Here is a 24463-nt window from a genome sequence, read left to right as displayed (position 1 = left end):
AGTATAAATGATGGCAAAACATCACAGTTACAAAACTGTTGATAAAATAGAGTGCTGTCTGCCATCTTGTGGTGTTAGTGGTAGAGTGATGTACATTAATATGTAAACTCAATGTTTGTGATATCAGTCCTAGTATAGACAACAGTGTCTGTGTATGTAACTAGTAAAATGGTAAATGTGTGCCAGGTGGAGAAGAGGGAAGAGATCAGGGACTGGGTTCTGACTGTATCCATGGATCAGCGTGTGGAGCAGGTCCTGCCCAGAGATGAGAGGAACACGTATGAGGCCTCACTGCTGGCTGCCAACACCAGCATCCGCTCACACCCCTGCATCATCACAGGTAAATTCGTACATTTTTGCATAAATTCTCCACAGCCCTACCTATTATGGAGGACCAAAACCAAATTATAAATAAATAAATAGCGTAAGTAAATCACTCAGTAAAACTAATATGATGATTAAACCAGTTAAGAATAATTATAATTAATATAAAAATAAATACATATACATAAAATATCTTAATAATTCATGGGTTTCTTTATTAACATTGTTTAATTGTTCTTTTGATTCATTTATTAATTTATTTACTATTTTTATATAAATATAACTATTTATGTCTGCATTTATTTATTTCCCAATTTATTTATTTCTGTATTTATTTATTTACCGATGTATTTATTTCTGCATTCATTTATTTTCCCAATTTATTTATTTCTGTTTTTCCTTGTTTTTTTTTTTTTGTTTGTCCTTAAATGATAATGAAGGGGCTGTCCAACAATGATGTCACGGTGTCTTAGCATTCCTAATGGTTGATTAATGTCAGATACCCTAGATCAATTGTACATGTCTCGCTCCTTTGCTGTAACTTTGGTAACGTGGAAAATTATTTAAAAAAGATTACTTAAATTGTAATACAGACTCTGATCCAGTTATTAGAGGCGAGCAGCATAAGCAGCTGCATCTCTGAGCAGATTCAATACCGAACTTCACCCCGACATTTCAGCTCCTGAACACTTCTCATATCAGCTCCTCTGGGCTTGATTGCTAAGCCTGTACGTGAAAAACGCACCCCTTTATTATCATATAAGGACAAGGAAAAACAGAAATAAATACATCGGGAAATAAATAAATGCAGAAATAAATACATTGGGAAATAAATTAATGCAAAAATAAATAGTTATATAAATAAATAAATGAAAAGAAAAATTAAACTTAAATTAATCTTAATAAAGAGAAAAAACTGCATGTATATGTATTTATTTTTATTTTATTTTATTTTTATTTTTATATTAATTATAATTATTCTTTACTGTTTTAATTACCATAATACTTTTACCTAATGAATTACTTACGGTTTTATCTATTTTTTTATTTTTAATTTTGGCAGTTTTGGTCCTCCATAACCTATAGCCCCATTCAGCCCTGGTTATAGGTACCATTTTAAGTATTCCATTAGGCAGATCACAATGTCGATAAACACGTTAGACCATATGAACTCTCGAACAGTATAACACATTCTTGAAACTGATACTAACAGGCACTTTTTAAAATTTATTTTAGTTCTTTTTTTCATTTGCTCCCCAATTGATGGGTTTAGCAAAGTCTGTTGGTCACGTCTTTCATTTCAATCTCTATTAAATCTAAGTGTGGAAATTCTTTGGGCTTACCCCTGTACATGCTGTAGCTAGAGGGGAGTGTGTTTGTGTACATTTTTGAGAGCGAGATAATTCATTTGTGTATATGTAAATGACTGGGTAGCACATGTTTTAAGAAGGTATGTTGGTATAGACTCCAATAAATGCACTGATTATCTATTAATTTTGCCTTTGCACAATTGCCTATGGTCCACAGGTTACCCTGTCCTACGCAATAAAATTGAATTCAAAAGACCAGGGATGGCAGCCAACAAGGATGATTGGAATAAATTTCTGATGGCTACCAAGGTGTGAAGCAGGTTTTTGTTTTTTAGTATGTAGTCTTTCAACTGCACTGGTGTACATTTGAGTCCTAAAAAACTGCATGCATTCTCTTAATAGGGTATATGTTTAAGTAAAAGCAGTTTAAGTAACATTTGTTTTATTTACAAGCCACACATTCATTTTAATGACATACTATACCAGTCTTTATGACTGGGGTGTTGATGACTGCTGTTTGTGTGTTTTGCAGACCAGTCACAGTCCAGAGTGTCAAGACGTACTAAAGTTCATCGAAAAGTGGTGTGGGGGCCTTCCATCAGCTGGCTACTCATTCCAATAAGAGGAAGGTTCTTTTTAGTACCTTTTTGTTTCCTTCTTTCAGTCATCTGTCCCACTGCTTTTCTTGTGTTAATATATATCATGTCATGTCATGTTACGATTGTGGCATGAGTGTGCACCCATTAATACTGATATCTGATGGTAACTTGAAAACGCCTGCAACCTTTAACTCACCTTCCTGATATGGGGTACAATCACACAAAATAATTCTGTTCATATCTATGTATAATTACAATTCGGGCACCTTTCTTCCAGTATAAATAAACATAGGTATGTATTTTTATAAATAAAACAATAAAAACAGAAGATTTGTCATCAAACGTGTCTGTTTTATTATATCATCAGTTAATCACATTTAGCACTTTTATTACAGTTTATAAACTGTAACTTTCAAATAAATTCTATGTGAGGAGCAAATGAATGAATAAACTGAACTACAACAGTAGACCAATTTTATAGTTTGATGCACTTTTAGGGCTTTTTCACCCCTGGAGTTTGTTTCTTTGGTCAGAATTAGTTGATGAGTTTGTTTACATGGCGCATTTTCTCCCACAGTTTAGTTTGGTTTCACACAGGCACAAATAAAAGGAGTATATTTGATAGTTGGGTCGGATCGAGACCGGATTACTTTCTCACCACAAGTGAACCGCTTCAGATTTCGTTTGGGCCCAGACTGAGACCACTTCCACTAGCAGGTCTCGGTCCGGATGTTTTGATCTTCAACCGAGTGCAATTACTGTTTTCACACCTACTCAATCAAACCACACTGGGTACCAATTAACCAGAGTACTTTTTAACCGGACCCAATAGTGCTGGTGTAAAAACGCCCTTACTGACTAACACTAGTGCTGCACTTCAGACATTCGAAACAGTTTTTATAAGAGCATTTCCAGGCAAATAAATTAAACTGCAATTACACATGCCATTTTATACAATAATAGCTGAAAATTTTTGATTTGTAACAAAATATACCAGCCCTGCTCAACCCTCCTGTTATGTAACGGGTCAAAATGACCCGTTTTAAAGTTTGAAGATCTAGGAAACTTAGTAGGAAACTTCTTCTGCTTGCCTCAATTAGTTAATTTTTTTGTGTTATGTAAAGCTATTATGTTTTATATGTTGGTCTTCTAAAAGTAATTAAGTAGTGAAACATTAAAAAAAGTTTGAACCTTTTTTTTTTTTTAAAAAAGAGTTCATTATCCTGATTGAACCATTAGAGGTAAGGAACAACGTTGCACTAAATATTGATAGAATTAAAAGAGATTCACACGGCTTGTTGGGATTTTTTTTGTTTGTTTTTTGTTTTTTGTAGATGCTTTTGGATAGTTAAACATGCATCGGTCAAATTGACCCTGAAACACCACTGCTGTTCCTGACAAATCAACATAACAAGAGAGTTAAAATTCTTAAAAATGAGATGCAAATATTAACAGAATTTAGATATTTGACCAAGATGATGCAAGACATGACTGCAGTGCTCCCACTTAATTCAGCAGTTTTTTGTAGTTTTTATGTCAGTGTATACTGTTTGTCACTCTTATTGCAGTAAATGTTACTGCCACCATCAATTAGCACTTGAAAATCAGATTGATAATGCTCTCTGTAAAACCATAAAAGCAGCCAGACGTGGGTACAGAGAGAAAGTAGAAACACATTTCAACACCACCATTTGGAGCAGAGGTTGAACACTGTTACGCACTCAAGTGGGAGCTCTGGCACTCTGACTAACACTAGTACTGCACTTCAGACTATCAAAACAGTTTTTACAAGCGCATTTACAGATAAATAAACAGATAGATAAATAAAACGTGCGTTCACTTAATTTAAGTTCAGTAATGAAACTACTTACTTTAGGTAAAACAAAAAGGAATTAATAAGGTATCAGTAAAACGCAGCCACGGTTTGATCATTTTTACATCAAATCAAAGAGAAACGACTGGAATCGCGAGCGTAATTTGTTACGCCCATACTGCGCGTGCACGCGGAGGGGAGTCGGATTCCGGCGGGGAGTCAGAATTCGGCACCACACTCCCAAGTATGTTGCGGGAGCTGCGCCAGCTGAAACGAACTTCCTCTCAGTCCCTCAAACATGGCAGTCTCTACAAACTCCAGGGATGTGAGTATAGCTTGATCTAACAAACGGAAAGCTGCTGTTTAGTCGAAGTTGACCTCGTTCACAACGTAGCCCGCGACGCTCTCTTTACACAGAGATGAAGATTTTCATGGGAGTGATTCTCGCGCTCGTGCTTCTGAGAGTAGAGGGGGGAAAGCCGAGCATTGGTTACTGCGACCACAGCAGCTGCTTCACAGCTCACGCAGGCACGCTGGATTTTAACTCTGCGCAGAAGTCCTGCGAGAGCAAACGGGGCTCTTTAATGACCGTACGAACGCCGGAGGCAAACAGTCTCATCTCAAACCTGCTAACTGGATTTTCTGGGCACTTTTGGATTGGTCTAATACACAGGGGTGAAAGCTGCTCAGACCCGTCCCTTGATCTCAAAGGATACACGTGGATTACAGGCGACGAACCCAGTCTAACTTTTTTCGAAAACTGGAAAAACAAAGACAGCGTCTGCTCTCAGCGTTGCGTGTCAATAACTAAAGATGACCCACAGTGGGCAGAAAGACATTGTAATGATGCAACAGACGTTGAGGGGTATTTGTGTGAGCACCAGAACACTAACAAATGCACACAGCTCACATCTGAATCATCAGTGTTGTATGAAACTCCTTTTGGTTTTTCCAAACACGACCTAGGTGAAGTGCCCCATAGCAGCAACGCAACACGCCTGGACCTGGGCACTAAATACATCTGTTTAGAGGGCGAGTGGCTTAAAGCACCTTGGAACTGTGAAGTGTATAAGGGTGGTTGTGAACATGATTGCGACAAAAGGAATAACTCGTACATTTGCACCTGCCCACCTGGCTATAAACTCGAAAGTAATGCGGTCAGTTGTGGAAAGGCACAAGATGACCCATGTCACAAAGCAGGTTGCTCACATAGCTGCTTATCAAAGGGAAAAGATTATGCATGTCTGTGTGGCAGTGGATTTGCCCTTGATGTGGATGGAAAGACTTGCAAAGATATTAACGAGTGTGATGATGATAGACTGTGTCCAGGAAAACATTTCCATTGTGTCAACATGATCGGTGGCTTTGAGTGTCGCTGTATGAATGGCTTTAAAAAAGAACTGGACATCTGTATAGATGATGATGAATGTGAGTCTGGACCCTGTGACCACTCCTGCAATAACACCATAGGAAGTTATCATTGTGAATGTTGGGAGGGATACAAAGTGTCATCAGAGGATAGACATATATGTGCTCTTTACTGTCCACAGTGGGAGTGCCCAGCTGTGGACTGTGACCCTAACAACCCTTTTCAGTGTAACTGTCCACGTGGGTTTATTCTAGAAGAGAGACCCACAGGTCTTATTTGCACTGACATTGATGAATGTGAAATGTTGTATTGCGACCAGCATTGTAGAAATATTATTGGAGGTTATATCTGTTCTTGTGATGAAGGGTTTACGGTTTTTGGTAGTACAAAATGTTTAAAAACAGACATTGTTAACGGATCAGGAACTTCAACAACAATTGACCTGTTTACACCAATAAGCCTTACCCCAACCGAGATACCTTCATCTATGTCCACAGCAGGTCTTGCAGGAACAATTGTTGTTTGTTCTGCTGTGGTAATGTTTCTAATGGCGTGTCTTGTCCTTCACCTGATGAAATGCTGCCGAACAATTGAAAACTTAATTTTAGCCAAAAGCTGCAATGAAGATGTACATGATTTGCAGCAAGTGACCACAGGGAAATAAACCAAGAAACAACTAAGATTTGAAATCTGGAGGCACATCATTTGATATTATTACTTATTTGTATTCCTACAAAATAATGTTGCATTTTATTTCAGGGAAAAATAAAACTTTGAAACAAGGTTTTAAGCATAATGTAACAAAATAATGGAGCACAAAAATAACATAATATAACAAAATATTTACCAAAATACTAAAGTGCATGCATGTAAACTTCAACTACAAACAATACCCTTAAAGCATCACAGTAAATAATAGACTGCTATAAAAAAGAATACTGCTATTATCACAATTCATTTTTTTAAATCACTAGGTCCATGGTATATATGTGTCATATGGTCAATACCATATGACACACCCGCATAACATATAGTACTCTATAAACTAAACTTAAATTGTCGTTGAGCAATTTTGCTACTTTAATCTGTAGTTTTATATAGTGATATTCTCTAGTCCCATGGAAAAAGACAGATTAAAAGGCTTTTTAGCATCATGGTATTCTATATTACAAATTGTTATTCAAGAAGAATGAGTAGTAATGCTTAGTAATCAGTAAATGTTAACAGTAACTTTAACATCCATTACATTACTAGTGAAAAAGTTAATAATAAGATTAGTTACCTTTTACATTTAGATTGATTGCTAGCAAGGCTTACATTACAGCCTAAACAGATCATAAATCTTTTCAAAGTTTTAAAATGTGACTGTTGTGGTTCTGATGACTCTTTACGATGAGTTCAATTTTCAGCTTTGCTCAACACCTGGCCATAAAATGTTTAGATGGAGATCTGCAGAGGTTTACTTGCACCCACTATGACACTTCAGCAAAGCTGGAATTGGGCAGTATAATGACACTGACACAGACTAGTATAAACCAGTGTAAACTTTCTTTTCCTTGTGTATTTCCCTTTTTTGGAATTTTTGGAGTATGTTCCTGTAGTGATTGTACATGTAAGATGAACAGAGTATTGTTTAATGTGGACAAAGTTTTGTGTGGTGTAGACACAGGACACACTGTTACATATGAATGTTTATGTGAAGTTTTCATTTTATTTGAATATAGTCCAGAAGTATAAAAAACTCAGATTACCATGATGATGTATGTATAATGCAATCACAAACAATAAACTTTGTAAGGAAAAAATACATAATCCAACCTTATAACATCAGAGATGTAGGCTTTTAAACTGCGGGTTGTATTGCTAGCATTGTAAGCCTGTTGGAAGCATCAACTATAAGCACAGTATTTCAAAATGCTGGGGGAGGTGGACTATTCCACAAAAATGTTTACTTATTATCATGTTCCACTACGACCCTCAGATTTTTGTAAATATTTTAATATATATTTCAACTTATTAAAACGTCAGTCATCAACCGCAGGATAACATCAAGAGACCTCTAAAAAAATGGCAATGGCAGCTGGAAAATGGCAGATGGAAATAACAGTTCAGAACAATCTCTTTTTAAGGCAGGACTCACTAACAAAGGACCTACTTCAGTGAGAAGCAAAGAAGAGCCAGACTGAAGTTTGCAAAACATCATAAAGAATCAGACCATAGAGAACTGAAGTAAAGTCATGTTCTATGATGAGTTCAATGTTCAGCTTTGCTCAACACCTGGCCATAAAATGTTTAGATGGAGACCTGCAGAGGTGTACTTGCACCCACTATGATCGGTGATGATCTGGGGACACTTCAGCAAAGCTGGAATTGGGCAGTTTGGTCTTTGCAAAAGATGCATAAATCAAGCCCCATACAAGTTTATCCTGGAAGAAAACTTCCTTCCTTCTGCTCTTTCAATGTTCCCCAACTCTGAGGACTGTTTTTCCAGCAGGACAATGCTCAATTCCACACAGCTACATCAATTAAGGTGTGATTGAAGGACCACCAAATCAAGACTGGGCTGGCCATGACACTATCTCCTGACCTGAACCCCAATGAAAACCTCTGGAATGAAATCAAGAGGAAGATAGATGGTTATAAGCCAACAAACAAAGATGAATTGCTTGAATTTTTGTACCAGGAGTGGGATAAGTTCACCCTAAAGCAATGTAAAATACTGGTGGAGAGCATGTCGAGAGAAATGAAAGCTGTGATTAAAAATATTGCTTATTCTACCTAATTAAAATTACTCTTCCTTAGATAAAACTTTAGTATTGTTGTTGTTTTTAAATGAATATGAACTTGTTTTCTTTGCATCTTTTTCGTTAATTTGACCAATTCTCATTTTCTGCAATTAAATGCTCTAAATTACAATATTTTTGTCATTTAGGAGCAATGTCAGTAGTTTTTAGAATAAAACCACAATGTTCATTTTGCTCATACATATACCTATAGATCATATGGGTTGGGTTGGGTTGGGTAGTCGAGCTTAACGCCACATCAGCTCGTCGGCTATTTCGTGGATAGGTACTGTTTATTCACAAGGTTCTACGATCTAAGCCATCGCAAGGCAGACACTCACACACTCACACCTAAGGGGCAATTTCAACAAGTTCCAATTAGCCTGAACGTGCCGTCTTTGGACTGTGGGAGGAAACCGGAGAACCCGGAGGAAACCCACGCAGACACGGGGAGAACGTGCAAACTCCACACGGAAAGACCCGGGTCGCCCTAGCCCAGAATCGAACCCAGGCCGTCTTGCTGTGAGGCGGAAGTGCTACCCACCGCGCCACCGTGCCGCCCTCCTATAGATCATATAAATCAGAGAAACTTATTATTATTATTATTTTGAAGTGGTCTCTTAATACACTGAGGAACCTGTTAAAGGTACTCTGGGGATAGGAGACTCTATTGTCCAACACGTGAAATTAGCTACTCCTTTAGGGGCACCAGCAGCAACTGTTACTTGTTTACCGGGAGCCAGAGCACCAGACATTAGTGGCAACCTTAGACTGTTAGTAAAGTAACAAAGGCTAATATTAAAGAAGTGATCAAACAGGCCCAGACGCTGTCCAAGGAGGTTATCTGTTGTGGCCCCATTCCAGTGAGACGTGGTGATGAAGATTACAGCAGGCTTTCTTTACTGAACTGCTGGATGTCCAAAAGGTGTACAGAACATCATGTGGATTTTATAGATAACTGGCTACAGTTCGAGGGCAAGCCTGGTCTTATAGGTAGGGATGGTGTCCACCCCGTGCGGGAGGGTGCTGCCTTACTTTCGTGCAGCATAGAACATAGCCTTTTAGCTAGTCGGCAGAGTAGTGTTAGAAGCTGCTGATAATCCAGAGCCGGGACCAGGACAGAGAGGCTTAACTGACTGTCAGAAGCACTATGATAATTTTACTTCTTTTGAGCTCCTTTACACCACTATAATTATTCCAGTTACAAAAAACTGGGCTCCTTTTTCGAATTTTCTTTAAGGAATTTAGTGATTTTGACTTAGCAGTATGTAGTGATTAAGCGATTGTAGTAGGAGACTTAAACATGAATTTAGAAGAATTGGGTGATCCATTAAAAAAGGCATTCACATCAATTTTATACCCAGTTGGTATTGTTCAGGACCTACTCATTGCTTTTATCATACTTTGGATTTAGCTTTGACCCTGGGTGTGAGCATAGAATATTTGTCTTCAACCTCCACAATTTCAGATCATTACCTTATTTCATTTAAATTACATCTTAGTCATAATATACATACATCCCCTAGCTACTCTATGAAACATTCAATTACGTCTTTTACAGCACATCCTCTCTGTCACCGATGTTACTGAAGTTAGGTTGGAAGTCTTTAACCCACTTCCACAGCTAGAACTAAAGAAAATTATCTCCTCTTCAAACAACACAATCTACACACTTGATGCAGCTCCCACAAAATTACTTAAACAGATACAACCAGATATAATTAAACCGCTTTTAATGATAGTGAACTCATCGCTCACCCTAGGCCATGTTCCCAAAGCCTTTAAAACAGCTGTTATTAAACCTCTGATCAAGAAACCAAATCTTGATCCTACTGTACTGTCTAACTACAGACCTATTTCAAACTTACCGTTTATTTCTAAGATTTAAAAAAAAAGCTGTAGCCCAACAACTTTGCTCTTACCTGTAAAGAAACCAGATCTATGAAAAATTTAAATCTGGATTTAGGCCTCATCCTAGCACTGAGACAGCTTTAGTTAAAATAACAAACAATCTGCCGACCAAGGCTGCTGTGTTTCCCTACTGGTACTTCTCGATCTGAATGCAGCCTTTGATACAATAGATCATACTATCCTTTTAGAAAGATTAGAGAACATGGTCGGTGTCACTGGAACTGCCTTATCATGGTTTAAATCATATTTACATCAGTTTGTGAAGATAACCTTCCAGTTATACTAAGGTAAGATATGGAATTCTCTATTCTCTATAGCTCTATTTTAGGGCCGTTATTATTCACATTATATATGCTGCCACTGGGCAAAGTTATTAGAAAACATGACATTAATTTTCATTGTTCTGTGGATCTTCATATCAGCCAAACCTGATGACAGAGTGAGAATAAAGAAAATCGAGGATTGTGTAAAAGATGTGAAATTATGGATGTTGCACAACTTTCTCCTATTAAATAGTGATAAAATAGAATTTCTCCTATTAGGCCCCAAAGCTGCTAGAAAGACATTTTCAGACGTAATGTTGAATCTGGCCGACTCCTCAATCACACCTGCTTCAGCAGCTAAAAATCTTGGCGTTATCATAGATTCAGATCTGGCATTCGCTAAACACACATCTAATGTTACTAGAACAGCTTTTCTACACCTCTGTAACATTGCCAGGCTAAGAAATGCCTGATCCCTGCATGACACAGAAAAAAATGAGTACATGCTTTTATTACCTCAAGGCTAGACTATAGTAATACACTACTGTCAGGATATTCCTACAGTAACTTAAAGATAGAGTTAGTTCAAAATGCTGCAGCCAGGGTCCTTCCTAAAACTAAAACAATTAACCTTATTAGTCCAGTCCTATCAAAACTGCACTGGCTTGCCGTCAAAGTCCACACAGACTATTCTCATGTTAAAGTATACAGCCCTACACGGGCTCGCTCCTGAGTTCTTGCTAGACCTTATCTCCTATTATGAATCACCCCAATTGGATAGATCTCAGGGTGCTGGTTACTTAGTAGTTCCCAGAATTCAGAGTTCTGCAGGAGGAAACGCTTTCTCTTATACAACACTCCAACACTGGAATAACATTCCCGAATATGTTCAGGGCCCAAGACACAGTCTCAATCTTTAAGTCTAGACTAAAAACGTACTTGTTTGGTCTAGCTTTCGGTAATTAATGTTTTTTCCCTTTACATCAGGCTGCAGATCCAGGGGTTCACGGACATAGGAAATTGTGGTAAACTGAATGCTGGTGCTGTTGTTCACCCACTGCACTCAGTCACTCAGGTTTGTGGACTTGGAGTTGGTGGATGCCAGTGTTTTAGGGTGCCTCCGTATTTATGCTACTTTCTGTCTCTCTGCCTTTAGTTAGGCTGTTTTATTTTATTTTAATGTTTTATAATCTCTGTTTTACATAAATGCAGTCAAAACTAATTCCATGGCTGTATTCGGAATGGCATACTACTATACTGCGTACTGCACACTGCTCTAGTATGTACTGCATACTACACATTGCCCAGTATGTAGTATTCAGTACTGCAACACTTTTGATTGTAGTACCCTACATGGGAATTCTAAGAACCATTTAGCAGCAGCCCCCAAAATGTTCCAGTTATAGTTAAATATGTTTTCCTATTTATTTTAGTAGATTACTATTTTCATCTATGTAAGTACCAACAAGAAGAAAACATTTAAACAAACTCTCATTCATATTTACACAACACAAGTGAAACCATTTTATTAATTTGTATTCAAATCATTCCTTTATTTAAAAGAAAAATATGTATTAAAACTCAGGGAATTATTTATTAAATCAACAGAACGATTTATTAAACAAAGGTAATTATTTATTAAATTAACAGAACGATTTATTGGAATTATTTGTTAAATAAAGACAACAATTTATTAACCGGGGGAAAATATTTATTAAATACAGAGAACGATTTATTAAAACTGAGGGAGTTATTTATTAAAATAACAGAATATTTTATTATACTGAGGGATTTATTTATTAAAGTAACAGAATAATTTATTCAAACTGAGGGAATTATTTATTAAAGAAACAGAATAATTTATTAAAACTGAGGAAATTATTTATTAAAATAACAGAATAATTTATTAAAACTGAGGTAATTTTTTTTAAAGAACAGTATAATTTATTAAAACTGAGGTAATTATTATTTTTTAAATAACAGAATAATTTATTAAAACTGAGGGAATTGTTTTTTAAAATAACAAAATCATTTATTAAAACTGAGGAAATTATTCTTTAAAAAACAGAATAATTTATTAAAACTGAGGGAATTATTTTTTTATTAAAGAAACAGAATAATTTATTAAAACTGAGGAAATTATTTATTAAAGTAACAGAATAATTTATTAAAACTGAGGGAATTATTTATTAAAATAACAGAATAATTTATTAAAACTGAGGGAAGTATTTATTAAAGTTACAGAATAATTTATTAAAACTGAGGGAATTATTTATTAAAGAAACAGAATAATTTATTAAAACTGAGGAAATTATTTATTAAAATAACAGAATAATTTATTAAAACTGAGGGAATTATTTTTTAAAGAACGGTATAATTTATTAAAACTGAGGTAATTATTTTTTAAAATAACAGAATAATTTATTAAAACTGAGGGAATTGATTTTTAAAATAACAAAATAATTTATTAAAACTGAAGAATTTTTTCTTTAAAATAACAGAATAATGTATTAAAACTGAGGTAATTATTTTTTAAAATAACAGAATAATTTATTAAAACTGAGGGAATTATTTTTTTTTTAAATAACAGAATAATTTATTAAAACTGAGAGAATTATTTTTTAAAATAACAGAATAATTTATTAAAACTGAGGGAATTATTTACTACATCAAGGAAATGGCTCGCTGCCGAGACCCTCCGCAGCACACAGCGGAGGGTCCTGGCCGCGGAGAACGCGCGGCCGGCGGAGAGCGCTCGGCCGCGGCAGTGCAGGGGCTTGACAGCGGTGAGCCATTACTTTCCAAAATAATTCCCTTATTTTAAAAAAATATATATATCCAGAATTTAAAAATCTCTCGCACTCACCACCATCTTGTTTTTTCTGAAGCGAGCTGGAGAAGCCAGTCGCAATGCATGTTGGGATGCAGTACACGGCGAAGATAGCTCTCCATGCACAGTGCGGAATCGGAGCGGAGTAGTACACCATCCGGGTACCTGTAGTGCACTACAGATCCTCAGTTTGGTCCCATGGCTGTATTCGAAATGGCATACTACATACTACTCGCGTACTAAATCTGCCTAAAGCTAGTATGCAGTACGCAGTATGCGACCAAACTGAGAATCTGTAGTGCACTACAGGTACCCGGATGGTGTACTACTCCGCTCCGATTTCGCAGTGTGCATGGAGAGCTGTCTTCGTGGTGTACTGCATCCCAACATGCATTGCGGCTGGCTCCTCCAGCTCGCTTCAGAAAAAAACAAGATGGTGGCGAGTGCGAGAGATTTTCAAATTATGGAAATATATATATTTTTAAATTAAGGGAATTATTTTGGAAAGTATCGGCTCACCGCTGTCGAGCCCCTCCGCTGCCGCGGCCGCGCTCTCCGCCGCGGCTGCGCGTTCTCCGCGGCCGGGACCCTCCGCTGCCGCGGCCGAGCGCTCTCCGCCGCGGCTGCGCGTTCTCCGCGGCCGGGACCCTCCGCTGCCGCGCCGAGCGCTCTCCGCAACCGGGACCCTCCGCTGCCGCGCCGAGCGCTCTCCGCGGCCGGGGGACCCTCCGCTGCCGCGCCGAACGCTCTCCGCGGCCGGGACCCTCCGCAGTGTGCAGCAACATACAGTTTTAATAAATTATTCTGTTATTTTAATAAATAATTTCCTCAGTTTTAATAAATTATTCTGTTATTTTAATAAATAATTACCTCAGTTTTAATAAATTATTCTGTTATTTTAATAAATAATTACCTCAGTTTTAATAAATTATTCTGTTATTTTAATAAATAATTCCCTCTGTTTTAATAAATCGTTCTCTTTATTTAATAAATAATTCCAATAAATCGTTCTGTTAATTTAATAAATAATTACCTTTGTTTAAAAAATCGTTCTTTTGATTTAATAAATAATTCCCTCAGTTTTACTACATATTTTTCTTTTAAATAAGGGAATGATTTGAATACAAATTAATAAAATTGTTTCACTTGTGCAACGTGTCTCATTTCTTTTATAGTTGAGATTGTGTAAATATGAATAAGAGTTTGTTTAAATGTTTTCTTCTTGATGGTACTTACATAGATGAAAATAGTAATCTACTAAACTAAATAGGAAAACGTATTTAAATATAACTGGAACTTTCTTGGGTTGTTTCTGTTTACAACTCACTGTGAGGAATTCGGAGCACTACAGAGGACTGACTGGTGTGTCATGGGGCCATGTAGGGTACTACAATCAAAAGTGTTGCAGTACCGAATACTACATACTGGGCAGTGTGTAGTATGCAGTACATACTAGTGCAGTATGCAGTACGCAGTATAGTAGTATGCCATTCCGAATACAGCCCATCTCTCTGCCTTCCTCAGAGTTACTGACTGCCCACCTGTCTGACCCCCGATACCAATGGAAGTTGGACCTTCCGGATCTCATGTCTCCTGTCGGCCAGATCGATGGAAATTTCTGGAAGTCAGCTCTTCTCCATCACCAACCACAGATCAGCTGCCCATCATCCATCTCACTGTCCACAACAGATTACATTCAAGCTTACATGAACTCTAACTGCTTCCTTTAGTGGTGCTGCTATTCTCCTATATATAAAACCTATATGGTGCATAAAGACTTTTTAAAATTAATTTATGGTCCCCTCTTATATGTGATTCTTGGTCCTCCCAAGGTTTCTTCCTCCAGCTCTGAGGGAGTTTTTCCTTGCCTCTGCACTCACTGGGGGTTCTGTATTCTGTATTTCCTATGTTTAATGTTTTGCCTGATTCTTTGTCCTGTGATCATGTTTCTGTAAAGCTGCTTTGTGACAACATCAGCTATAAAAAGTGCTATACAAATACAAAGCCCGTACACTTTCTGTCCGAGCCCATTATGAGCCATTATGTTATTATGAGCCTGAGCCTGACCCGACCCCAAAACTGGCTGTTTTTCGGGCTGTTTGAATGAGTGAACTCTGTTTAGAATTATGTTAATTAACACTGCAAGAAGCATAGAATTACTATTTACAAAAAATATTTTAAGAACAGATACACAGCGCTGCAAGTCAAACGCAAACAAGTGGAGGAGCTCACTGCGCCCAAAGCTGCATGATTATAACATTCTAACTGGTGGAACCTTTTTAAGACAGATTAATTTGTAACTTACAAGGTTGTAATAGTTTAAAAAAAAATTCATTATAGTTTAATATTATTTTGTTTTCACACTTTCTCCTTCAATTCAGTTAGTTTTTCAGATTTAAGCTGAGAGAGGCGTTTTGCGCTTAGTTTTGAGCTCATCTCTCGATAAACTGCTTCAAGTTGAAATGGAAACATCTCTTTCGATCAGAAATGAGTTTTTAACATCTTAAACATATAATAACTGTGTAAAATGCACTAACATCTCGTTTTCAACATTTCTTAAGTGTTTGGGTTTATTTGTGTGTTGAAAGTCTGTTTTCCGACGGTTTAAGCTGAGATAATCGTTTTGCGTATAGTTTTGAGCTCCTCTCTCACCTTACAGCGATAAAGTGCTTTAAGCGTTGTTTTGAATTAAAAACTTTTCTGTCGCGCAAACATGAGTTTTTAAGACCTGCTTTTTATATTATGCATGAATCCAACTTAAACATTTGAATGCACTCACATTTTGAACCAAACATGCCTCAAGTGTCACATATTTTTGTCATGTAATATGTATGTTGTATGTATGTATCGTTGTATTATTAAAAACATTCTTTTATTCATCTTCACATAAAATCTATCTTTAAATTGACTATTGTAGTATAAAGTAAGTTTTGTAGCATTGTACATTGTAGTTTTACACTTCCAACTTTAAGAATAAACAGAATGAAAACAGAACTAAAGTGAATTTTTCATAAATATTAAAAGTTAATAGCATTCCAGCTTTTAAAACACACATGATCACAAAAACAACCAATGAGAACACTCCAAATACTATCAGCCAATGAGAGGCTGGCAGCTTAATCAGTAGCGGTTATAGCCGCGATGTTGCTGTGCCGTCCATTTTGTTCCGTCTCACTGATACCGGAAGTATAGGACAGCGGAGTGTGCGCCGGGACACGGAGCAGCACAGCAGAGTGTGCGCTAGTGAAGGGCAGATGAAGCCTCATTGGGTGTATGGCACATTTCCCAAACTGTATCGACACTGTGTTGAAACTGTGTTGCTGTATCCCTTAATGGCGACATCTGCTGGACTGAGAAAGTCATTGCAAGCAACTGTGCGAGGAACTGCATCGGTCACGTGGTTTTCCTTAAAATGATACGCTGTCCGACACAGGGGTTCGCCTTGTTTGCTCGGTGCATGCGCCGAGGTTTCAGTGTCGTCAGACCCATCGCTATCAAACGAAACAGGAATTATATCGATCACGTGGTTTTCCTTAACTTGATACGCGCACCGACACGGGGTTTCGCCTTGATACCTCGGCGCATGTGCCGAGGTTCAGGGTCGTCAGACCCATCACTAGTGTGCGCCGGCACAGTAAACAGCACAGCGGAATGTGCGCCGGGACACATAGCAGCACAGCGGCCGTGCGCCGGCACAGTAAACAGTACAGCGGCTCGCGCGCCGGCACAGTGAACAGTACAGCGGCCGTGCGCCACCGCGGTCACGCCATCTGCACTTAGAAAACGCTCGGTCGCGCTATCTACACCGAAAACTGAAGTGCGCGTCTAAACCGTGTTTTACTGTAGCAGCGTGCACAGCGCACCCGGAGGAGCGGGGACTGGCACTTCTCGTGCAGAGACTTAAAATGGAACAGAAACTAGTTTTACACCTAAATAAAAATGATTTAACGAGATCTAATCCACAAATATACACCAGAAAGACCACTTGTTATCTGTAGAACAGTGTAACGTTTTGAAAAGGTTTGGATTGTTATTAAATAAGCAAATCAAATTGTTATAAAATCACATCCCTAAATTCTTAAAGATCTTATTCTCATGTATCCCAGATATATGTTTGAAGTGATATTACTGTATCATTTTTGAGTAATTGAATACCAAAACTATCTATTCGGTTTTGTATAAAAGGGATTTCGGAGTGCTATAAAACTAAAAGAAAATCTAATTCTTCTTAAATCAGAACATGAAATCCTTAAAGAATACCTTCCATACTATTTATGTCATGCATGTATACTGATTGTACAGTATCATTTTGGAGTAAATGAATACCAAACTTAGGAAAAATGTATATTCGGTTTTGCATAAACCAGATTTCGGTGTCCTATAAAACCTTCAAATCAAATTGTTATCCAATGAAACCAAGAAAGTCTTGAAGAAAACATTCCATTCTATTAATGACATGAGTAACAAGTGATATTACTGTATCATTTTGGAGTAATTGGATACCAAACTTAGGAAAAATGTCTATTCGGTTGTGCATAAAACCACATTTCAGAGTCCTATAAAACCAGCAAATCAAATTGTTATCCAATGGCACTAACAAAGGCTTGGAAAACACATTCTATACTATTAATAACATATATATCAAGTGATTTTACTGTACCATTTTGGAGTAATTAAATATCAAACATACAAAAAGTGTTAATTCACTTTTGCATAAATCAGATTTCAGAGTCCTATAAAACCAGCAAATCAAATTGTTATCCAATGCCACTAAGACATTCTTGAAGAACACATTCCATACTATTAATGACATGAGTAACAAAGGATATTACTGTATCATTTTGGAGTAATTGAATACGAAGCTTAGGAAAAATGTCTATTTGGTTGCGCAAAAACCTGATTTTGGAGTCCTGTAAAACCAGCAAATTAAATTGTTATCAAATGCTACTGAGACTGCCTTGAAGAACACATTCAATTCTATTATTGACATGAGTAATAAGTTATATTACTGTATAATTTTGGATTAATTGGTACCAAACTCAGAAAAAATGTCTATTCAGTTGTGTATAAACCAGATTTTAAGGTCACATAAAACCAGCAAATCAAATTGTTATCCAATGCCACCAGGATAGTCTTGAAAAACACATTCCATACTATTAATGACATGAGTAACAAGTGATTTTACTGTACCATTTTGGAGTAATTAAATATCAAACATACGAAAAATGTTGATTCACTTTTGCATAAACCAGATTTCAGAGTCCTATAAAACCAGCAAATCAAATTGTTATCCAATGTCACTAATAAAGTCTTGAAAAGCACATTTCATACTATTATTGACATGAGTAACAAATGATATTACTGTATAATTTTGGAATAATTGAATACCAAACTAAGGAAAAATGTCTATTCGGTTGTGCATAAACCAGATTTCAGAGTCCTATAGAACCAGTAAATCAAATTGTTATCCAATGCCACTAATAAGGTCTTGAAAAACACATTCTATATTATTAATTTTATTAGTATCGAGTCATATTACTGTATCATTTTGGAATAATTGAATACCAAACATAGGAAAAATGTCTATTCGTTTGTGCATAAACCAAATCCTATAAAACCAGTAAATCAAATTGTCTAATAAAACCAAAACAGTCTTGAAGAAAATATTCCAATCTACCAAGAACATTAGTCACAAGTGATATTACTGTGTCATTTTGGAGTAATTGGATAGCAAATTTAGGAAAAAATGCCTGTTCAGTTGTGCATAAACCAGATTTTGGAGTCCTATAAACCAGCAAATCAAATTGTTATCCAATGGAACCAAGTCCTTCTTGATAAACACATTCCATACTAGTTTTATAGGACCCCGAAATCTGGTTTATTCACAACCAAATAGACATTTTTTTAAAGTTTGGCATCTAATTCATCCAAAATCATACAGTAATATTCTTTGTTACTCATGTCATTAATAGTATGGAATGTGTTCTTCAAAACTGTCCTGGTATCATTTGATAACAATTTAATTTGCTGGTTTTATAGGACTCCGAAATCATGTTTTTCCACAACCGAATAGACATTTTTCCTGAGCTTGGTATCCAATTACTCCAAAAATGATACAGTAATATCCTTCGTTATTCATGTGATTAACAGTAAGGAATGTGTTCTTTAAGGCTGTGCCATTGGATAACAATTTGATTTGCTGGTTTTATGGGATCTTAAAATCTGGTTTATGCACAACCGAATAGACATTTTTTCTAAGTTTGGTATCCAATTATTCCAAAATGATACAGTAATATCACTTGTTACTCATGTCAATAATAGTATAGAACGTGTTCTGCAAGACTGTCTCAGTGGAATTGGATAAAAATTTGATTTGCTGGTTTTATGGGACCTTAAAATCTGGTTTATGCACAACCGAATAGACATTTTTTCTAAGTTTGGTATCCAATTACTCCAAAATGATACAGTAATATCACTTGTTACTCATGTCAATAATAGTATAGAATGTGTTCTTCAAGACTGTCTCAAAGGCATTGAATAACAATTTGATTTGCTGGTTTTATGGGACTCCCAAATCTGGTTTATGCACAACCGAATATAATTTTTTTCTATCTTTGGTATCCAATTACTCCAAAATGATACAGTAATGTTCTTTGTTACTCATGTCATTAATAACATGGAATGTGTTCTTTAAGGCTGTCTTGGTGGTATTGGATAACATTTGGATTTGCTGGTTTTATAGGACTCTGAAATCTGGTTTATGCACAACCGAATATACATTTTTCCTATGTTTGGTATCCAATTACTCCAAAATGATACAGTAAAATCACTTGATACTCATGTCATGCATACTATGGAATGTCTTATTTAAGGCTGTCTCAGTGGCATTGGATAACAATTTGACTTACTGGTTTTATAGGACTCCGAAATCCGGTTTATGCACAACCAAAGATACATTTTTCCTAGGTTTGGTATCCAATTACTCCATAATGATACAGTAATATCCTTTGTTACTCACGTCACTAATAATATGTAATGTGTTCTTCAAGAATGTCTTAGTCGCATTGGATAACAATTTGATTTGCTGGTTTTATAGGACTCCCAAATCTAGTTTATGCACAACCAAATAGAATTTTTTCCTAAGTTTGGTATCCAATTACTCCAACATTATACAGTAATATTCTATGTTACTCATGTCATTAATAACATGGAATGTGTTATTTAAGGCTGTATTGGTGGCATTGGATAACAATTTGATTTGCTGGTTTTATAGGACTCCGAAATCTGGTTTATGAACAACCGAATATACATTTTTCCTAGGTTTGGTATCCAATTACTCCAAAATGATACAGTAAAATTCTTTGTTACTCACGTCACTAATAGTATGTAATGTGTTCTTCAAGAATGTCTTAGTCGCATTGGATAACAATTTGATTTGCTGGTTTTATAGGACTCCGAAATCTGGTTAATGAACAACCGAATATACATTTTTCTTAGGTTTGGTATCCAATTACTCTAAAATGATACAGTAATATTCTTTGTTACTCATGTCATGCATAGTATGAAATGTCTTCTTTAAGGCTGTCTCAGTGGCATTGGATAACAATTTGACTTGCTGGTTTTATAGGACTCCGAAATCTGGTTTATGCACAACCAAAGATAAATTTTTCCTAGGTTTGGTATCCAATTACTCCAAAATGATACAGTAAAATTCTTTGTTACTCACGTCACTAATAGTATGTAATGTGTTCTTCAAGAATGTCTTAGTCGCATTGGATAACAATTTGATTTGCTGGTTTTATAGGACTCCGAAATCTGGTTTATGAACAATCGAATATACATTTTTCCTAGGTTTGGTATCCAATTACTCTAAAATGATACAGTAATATTCTTTGTTACTCATGTCATGCATAGTATGAAATGTCTTCTTTAAGGCTGTCTCAGTGGCATTGGATAACAATTTGATTTGCTGGTTTTATAGGACTCCCAAATCTAGTTTATGCACAACCAAATAGAATTTTTTCCTAAGTTTGGTTTTCAATTACTCCAAAATTATACAGTAATATTCTTTGTTACTCACGTCATTAATAACATGGAATGTGTTATTTAAGGCTGTATTGGTGGCATTGGATAACAATTTGATTTGCTGGTTTTCTAGGACTCTGAAATGTGGTTTATGCACAACCAAATAGACATTTTTCCTAAGTTTGGTATTCAATTACTCCAGAATGATACAGTAATAGCATTTGTTACTCATGTCATTAATAGTATGGAATGTGATTTTCAAGAATGTCTTGGTGGCATTGGATAACAATTTAATATGCTGGTTTTATGGGACCTTAAAATCTGGTTTGTGCACAACCGAACAGACATTTATTCTAAGTTTGGTCTCCAATTAAGCCAAAATGATACAGTAATATCATTTGTTACTCAAGTCATTGATAGAATAGAATGAGTTCTTCAATAATGTCTTGGTGGCATTGGATAACAATTTAATTTGCTGGTTTTATAGGACTCCGAAATCAGTTTTTTGCACAACTGAATAGACATTTTTCCTATGTTTGGTATCCAATTACTCCAGAATGATACAGTAATATCATTTGTTACTCATGTCATTAATAGTTTGGAATGTGTTTTTCAAGACTGTCTTGGTGGCATTGTATAACACTTTAATTTGCTGGTTTTATAGGACTCTGAAATCAGGTTTTTTCACAACTGAATAGAAATTTTTCCTAAGCTTGGTATCCAATTACTCCAGAATGATACAGTAATATCATTTGTTACTCATGTCATTAATAGTTTGCAATGTGTTCTTCAAGACTGTCTTGGTGGTATTGGATAACAATTTAATTTGCTGGTTTTATGGGACCTTAAAATCTGGTTTATGCACAACCGAACAGAAATTTTTCCTAAGTCTGGTATTCAATTACTCCAAAATGATACAGTAAAATCACTTGATACTCATGTCAATAATAGTATAGAATGTGTTCTTCAAGACTTTGTTAGTGCCATTGGATAACGATTTGATTTGCTGGTTTTATAGGACTCTGAAATGTGGTTTATGCACAACCGAATAGACATTTTTTCCAAGTTTGGTATCCAATTATTTCAAAATGATACAGTAAAATCACTTGATACTCATGTCAATAATAGTATAGAATGTGCTTTTCAAGACTTTATCAGTGGCATTGGATAACAATTTGTTTTAATGGTTTGTAGGACTGAAATCTGGTTTATGCAAAAGTGAATCAACATTTGTCGTATGTTTGATATTTAATTACTCCAAAATGGTACAGTAAAATCACTTGTTACTCATGTCATTAATAGTATGGAATGTGTTTTTCAAGACTGTCTTGGTGGCATTGGATAACAATTTGATTTGCTGGTTTTATGCGACCTTAAAATCTGGTTTATACACAACTGAATAGACATTTTTTCTAAGTTTGGTATCCAATTAATCCAAAATGATACAGTAATATCACTTATTACTCATGTCAATAATACAATGGAATGTGTTCTTCAAGACAGTCTCGGTAGCATTTGATAACAATTTAATTTGCTGGTTTTACAGGACTCCAAAATCAGGTTTTTGCGCAACCAAATAGACATTTTTCCTAAGCTTCGTATTCAATTACTCCAAAATGATACAGTAATATCATTTGTTACTCATGTCATTAATAGTATGGAATGTGTTCTTCAAGAATGTCTTAGTGGCATTGGATAACAATTTGATTTGCTTGTTTTATAGGACTCTGAAATCTGATTTATGCAAAAGTGAATTAACATTTTTTGTATGTTTGATATTTAATTACTCCAAAATGGTACAGTAAAATCTCTTGATATATATGTTATTAATAGTATAGAATGTGTTTTCCAAGCCTTTGTTAGTGCCATTGGATAACAATTTGATTTGCTGGTTTTATAGGACTCTGAAATGTGGTTTATGCACAACCGAATAGACATTTTTCCTATGTTTGGTATTCAATTACTCCAGAATGATACAGTAATATCACTTGTTACTCATGTCATTAATAGAATGGAATGTTTTCTTCAAGACTTTCTTGGTTTCATTGGATAACAATTTGATTTGAAGGTTTTATAGGACACCGAAATCTGGTTTATGCACAACCGAATATACATTTTTCCTAAGTTTGGTATTCATTTACTCCAAAATGATACTGTACAATCAGTATACATGCATGACATAAATAGTATGGAAGGTATTCTTTAAGGATTTCATGTTCTGATTTAAGAAGAATTAGATTTTCTTTTAGTTTTATAGCACTCCGAAATCCCTTTTATACAAAACCGAATAGATAGTTTTGGTATTCAATTACTCAAAAATGATACAGTAATATCACTTCAAACATATATCTGGGATACATGAGAATAAGATCTTTAAGAATTTAGGGATGTGATTTTATAACAATTTGATTTACTTATTTAATAACACTCCAAACCTTTTCAAAACGTTACACTGTTCTACAGATAAGAAGTGGTCTTTCTGGTGTATATTTGTGGATTAGATCTCGTTAAATCATTTTTATTTAGGTGTAAAAATTCTGTTCCATTTTAAGTCTCTGCACGAGAAGCGCCAGTCTCCGCTCCTCCGGGTGCGCTGTGCACGCTGCTACAGTAAAACACGGTTTAGACGCGCACTTCAGTTTTCGGTGTGGATAGCGCGACCGAGCGTTTTCTAAGTGCAGATGGCGTGACCGCGGTCGTGCGCCGGCACAGTAAACAGTACAGTGGAATGTGCGCCGGCACACATAGCATCACAGTGATCCGTGCGCCGGCACAGTAAACAGTACAGCGGCTGGCTCGAGTGCCGGCACAGTTAACAGTACAGCAGCTGTGTTTTATACAGTAATACAGGGCAGTGGTTTATACACCAGTACACCCTACAGGACAGTGGTTTATACGCCAGTAAACCCTACAGGACAGTGATTTATACGCCAGTAAACCCTAGGACCGTGGTTTATACACCAGTACACAACAGGACAACTTGGCATATCGAGCCATGATGCAGAACAAGACAGGATTGATTTATTTATATAGTTATTGTCTTTTCATTATAATTATTAAAATGCTATTTACAAGGAACTGGTGAGAACAGTTTGTAGGAATAGTTGAATTTGCTCTCGCTTCTTTTTCTGGTCAGAAATGTCCTGCAGTCAGCAGCTTAACCGGACCCAGCTTTTTTTCTTGCTGGAGAGTCTGGTTAGTTTGTGCTGGAACATCAGCATCATATTAATTTTATT

General features: G+C 36.1%; 2 protein-coding genes across 2 annotated transcripts in view; both read left to right on the top strand.

Annotated features, from left to right (window-relative positions):
- Positions 1 to 2575, top strand: part of ift172 (intraflagellar transport 172) — an 88450-nt gene extending 85875 nt beyond the window's left edge. Inside the window, exons 46-48 of the mRNA XM_022662765.2 lie at positions 187 to 340; positions 1852 to 1943; positions 2167 to 2575. Of these exons, the coding sequence (XP_022518486.2) occupies positions 187 to 340; positions 1852 to 1943; positions 2167 to 2256 (336 nt within the window). The 3' untranslated portion in view covers positions 2257 to 2575. The remainder of the gene's footprint in view (positions 1 to 186; positions 341 to 1851; positions 1944 to 2166) is intronic.
- Positions 2576 to 4254: 1679 nt separating this feature from the next.
- Positions 4255 to 8374, top strand: thbd (thrombomodulin). Its single transcript, XM_007241393.4, has one exon. The coding sequence runs from the start codon at positions 4466 to 4468 to the stop codon at positions 6077 to 6079; it is 1614 nt and encodes a 537-aa protein (XP_007241455.3). The 5' UTR covers positions 4255 to 4465; the 3' UTR covers positions 6080 to 8374.
- Positions 8375 to 24463: the final 16089 nt, after the last annotated feature.

Source organism: Astyanax mexicanus, chromosome 1 (genome assembly GCF_023375975.1).
Source record: "Astyanax mexicanus isolate ESR-SI-001 chromosome 1, AstMex3_surface, whole genome shotgun sequence".
In the NCBI taxonomy this organism is placed as follows: domain Eukaryota; kingdom Metazoa; phylum Chordata; class Actinopteri; order Characiformes; family Acestrorhamphidae; genus Astyanax; species Astyanax mexicanus.
The sequence above is the reverse complement of the archived record's forward strand: the minus strand, read 5'-3'. Positions and strand labels throughout refer to the sequence as shown.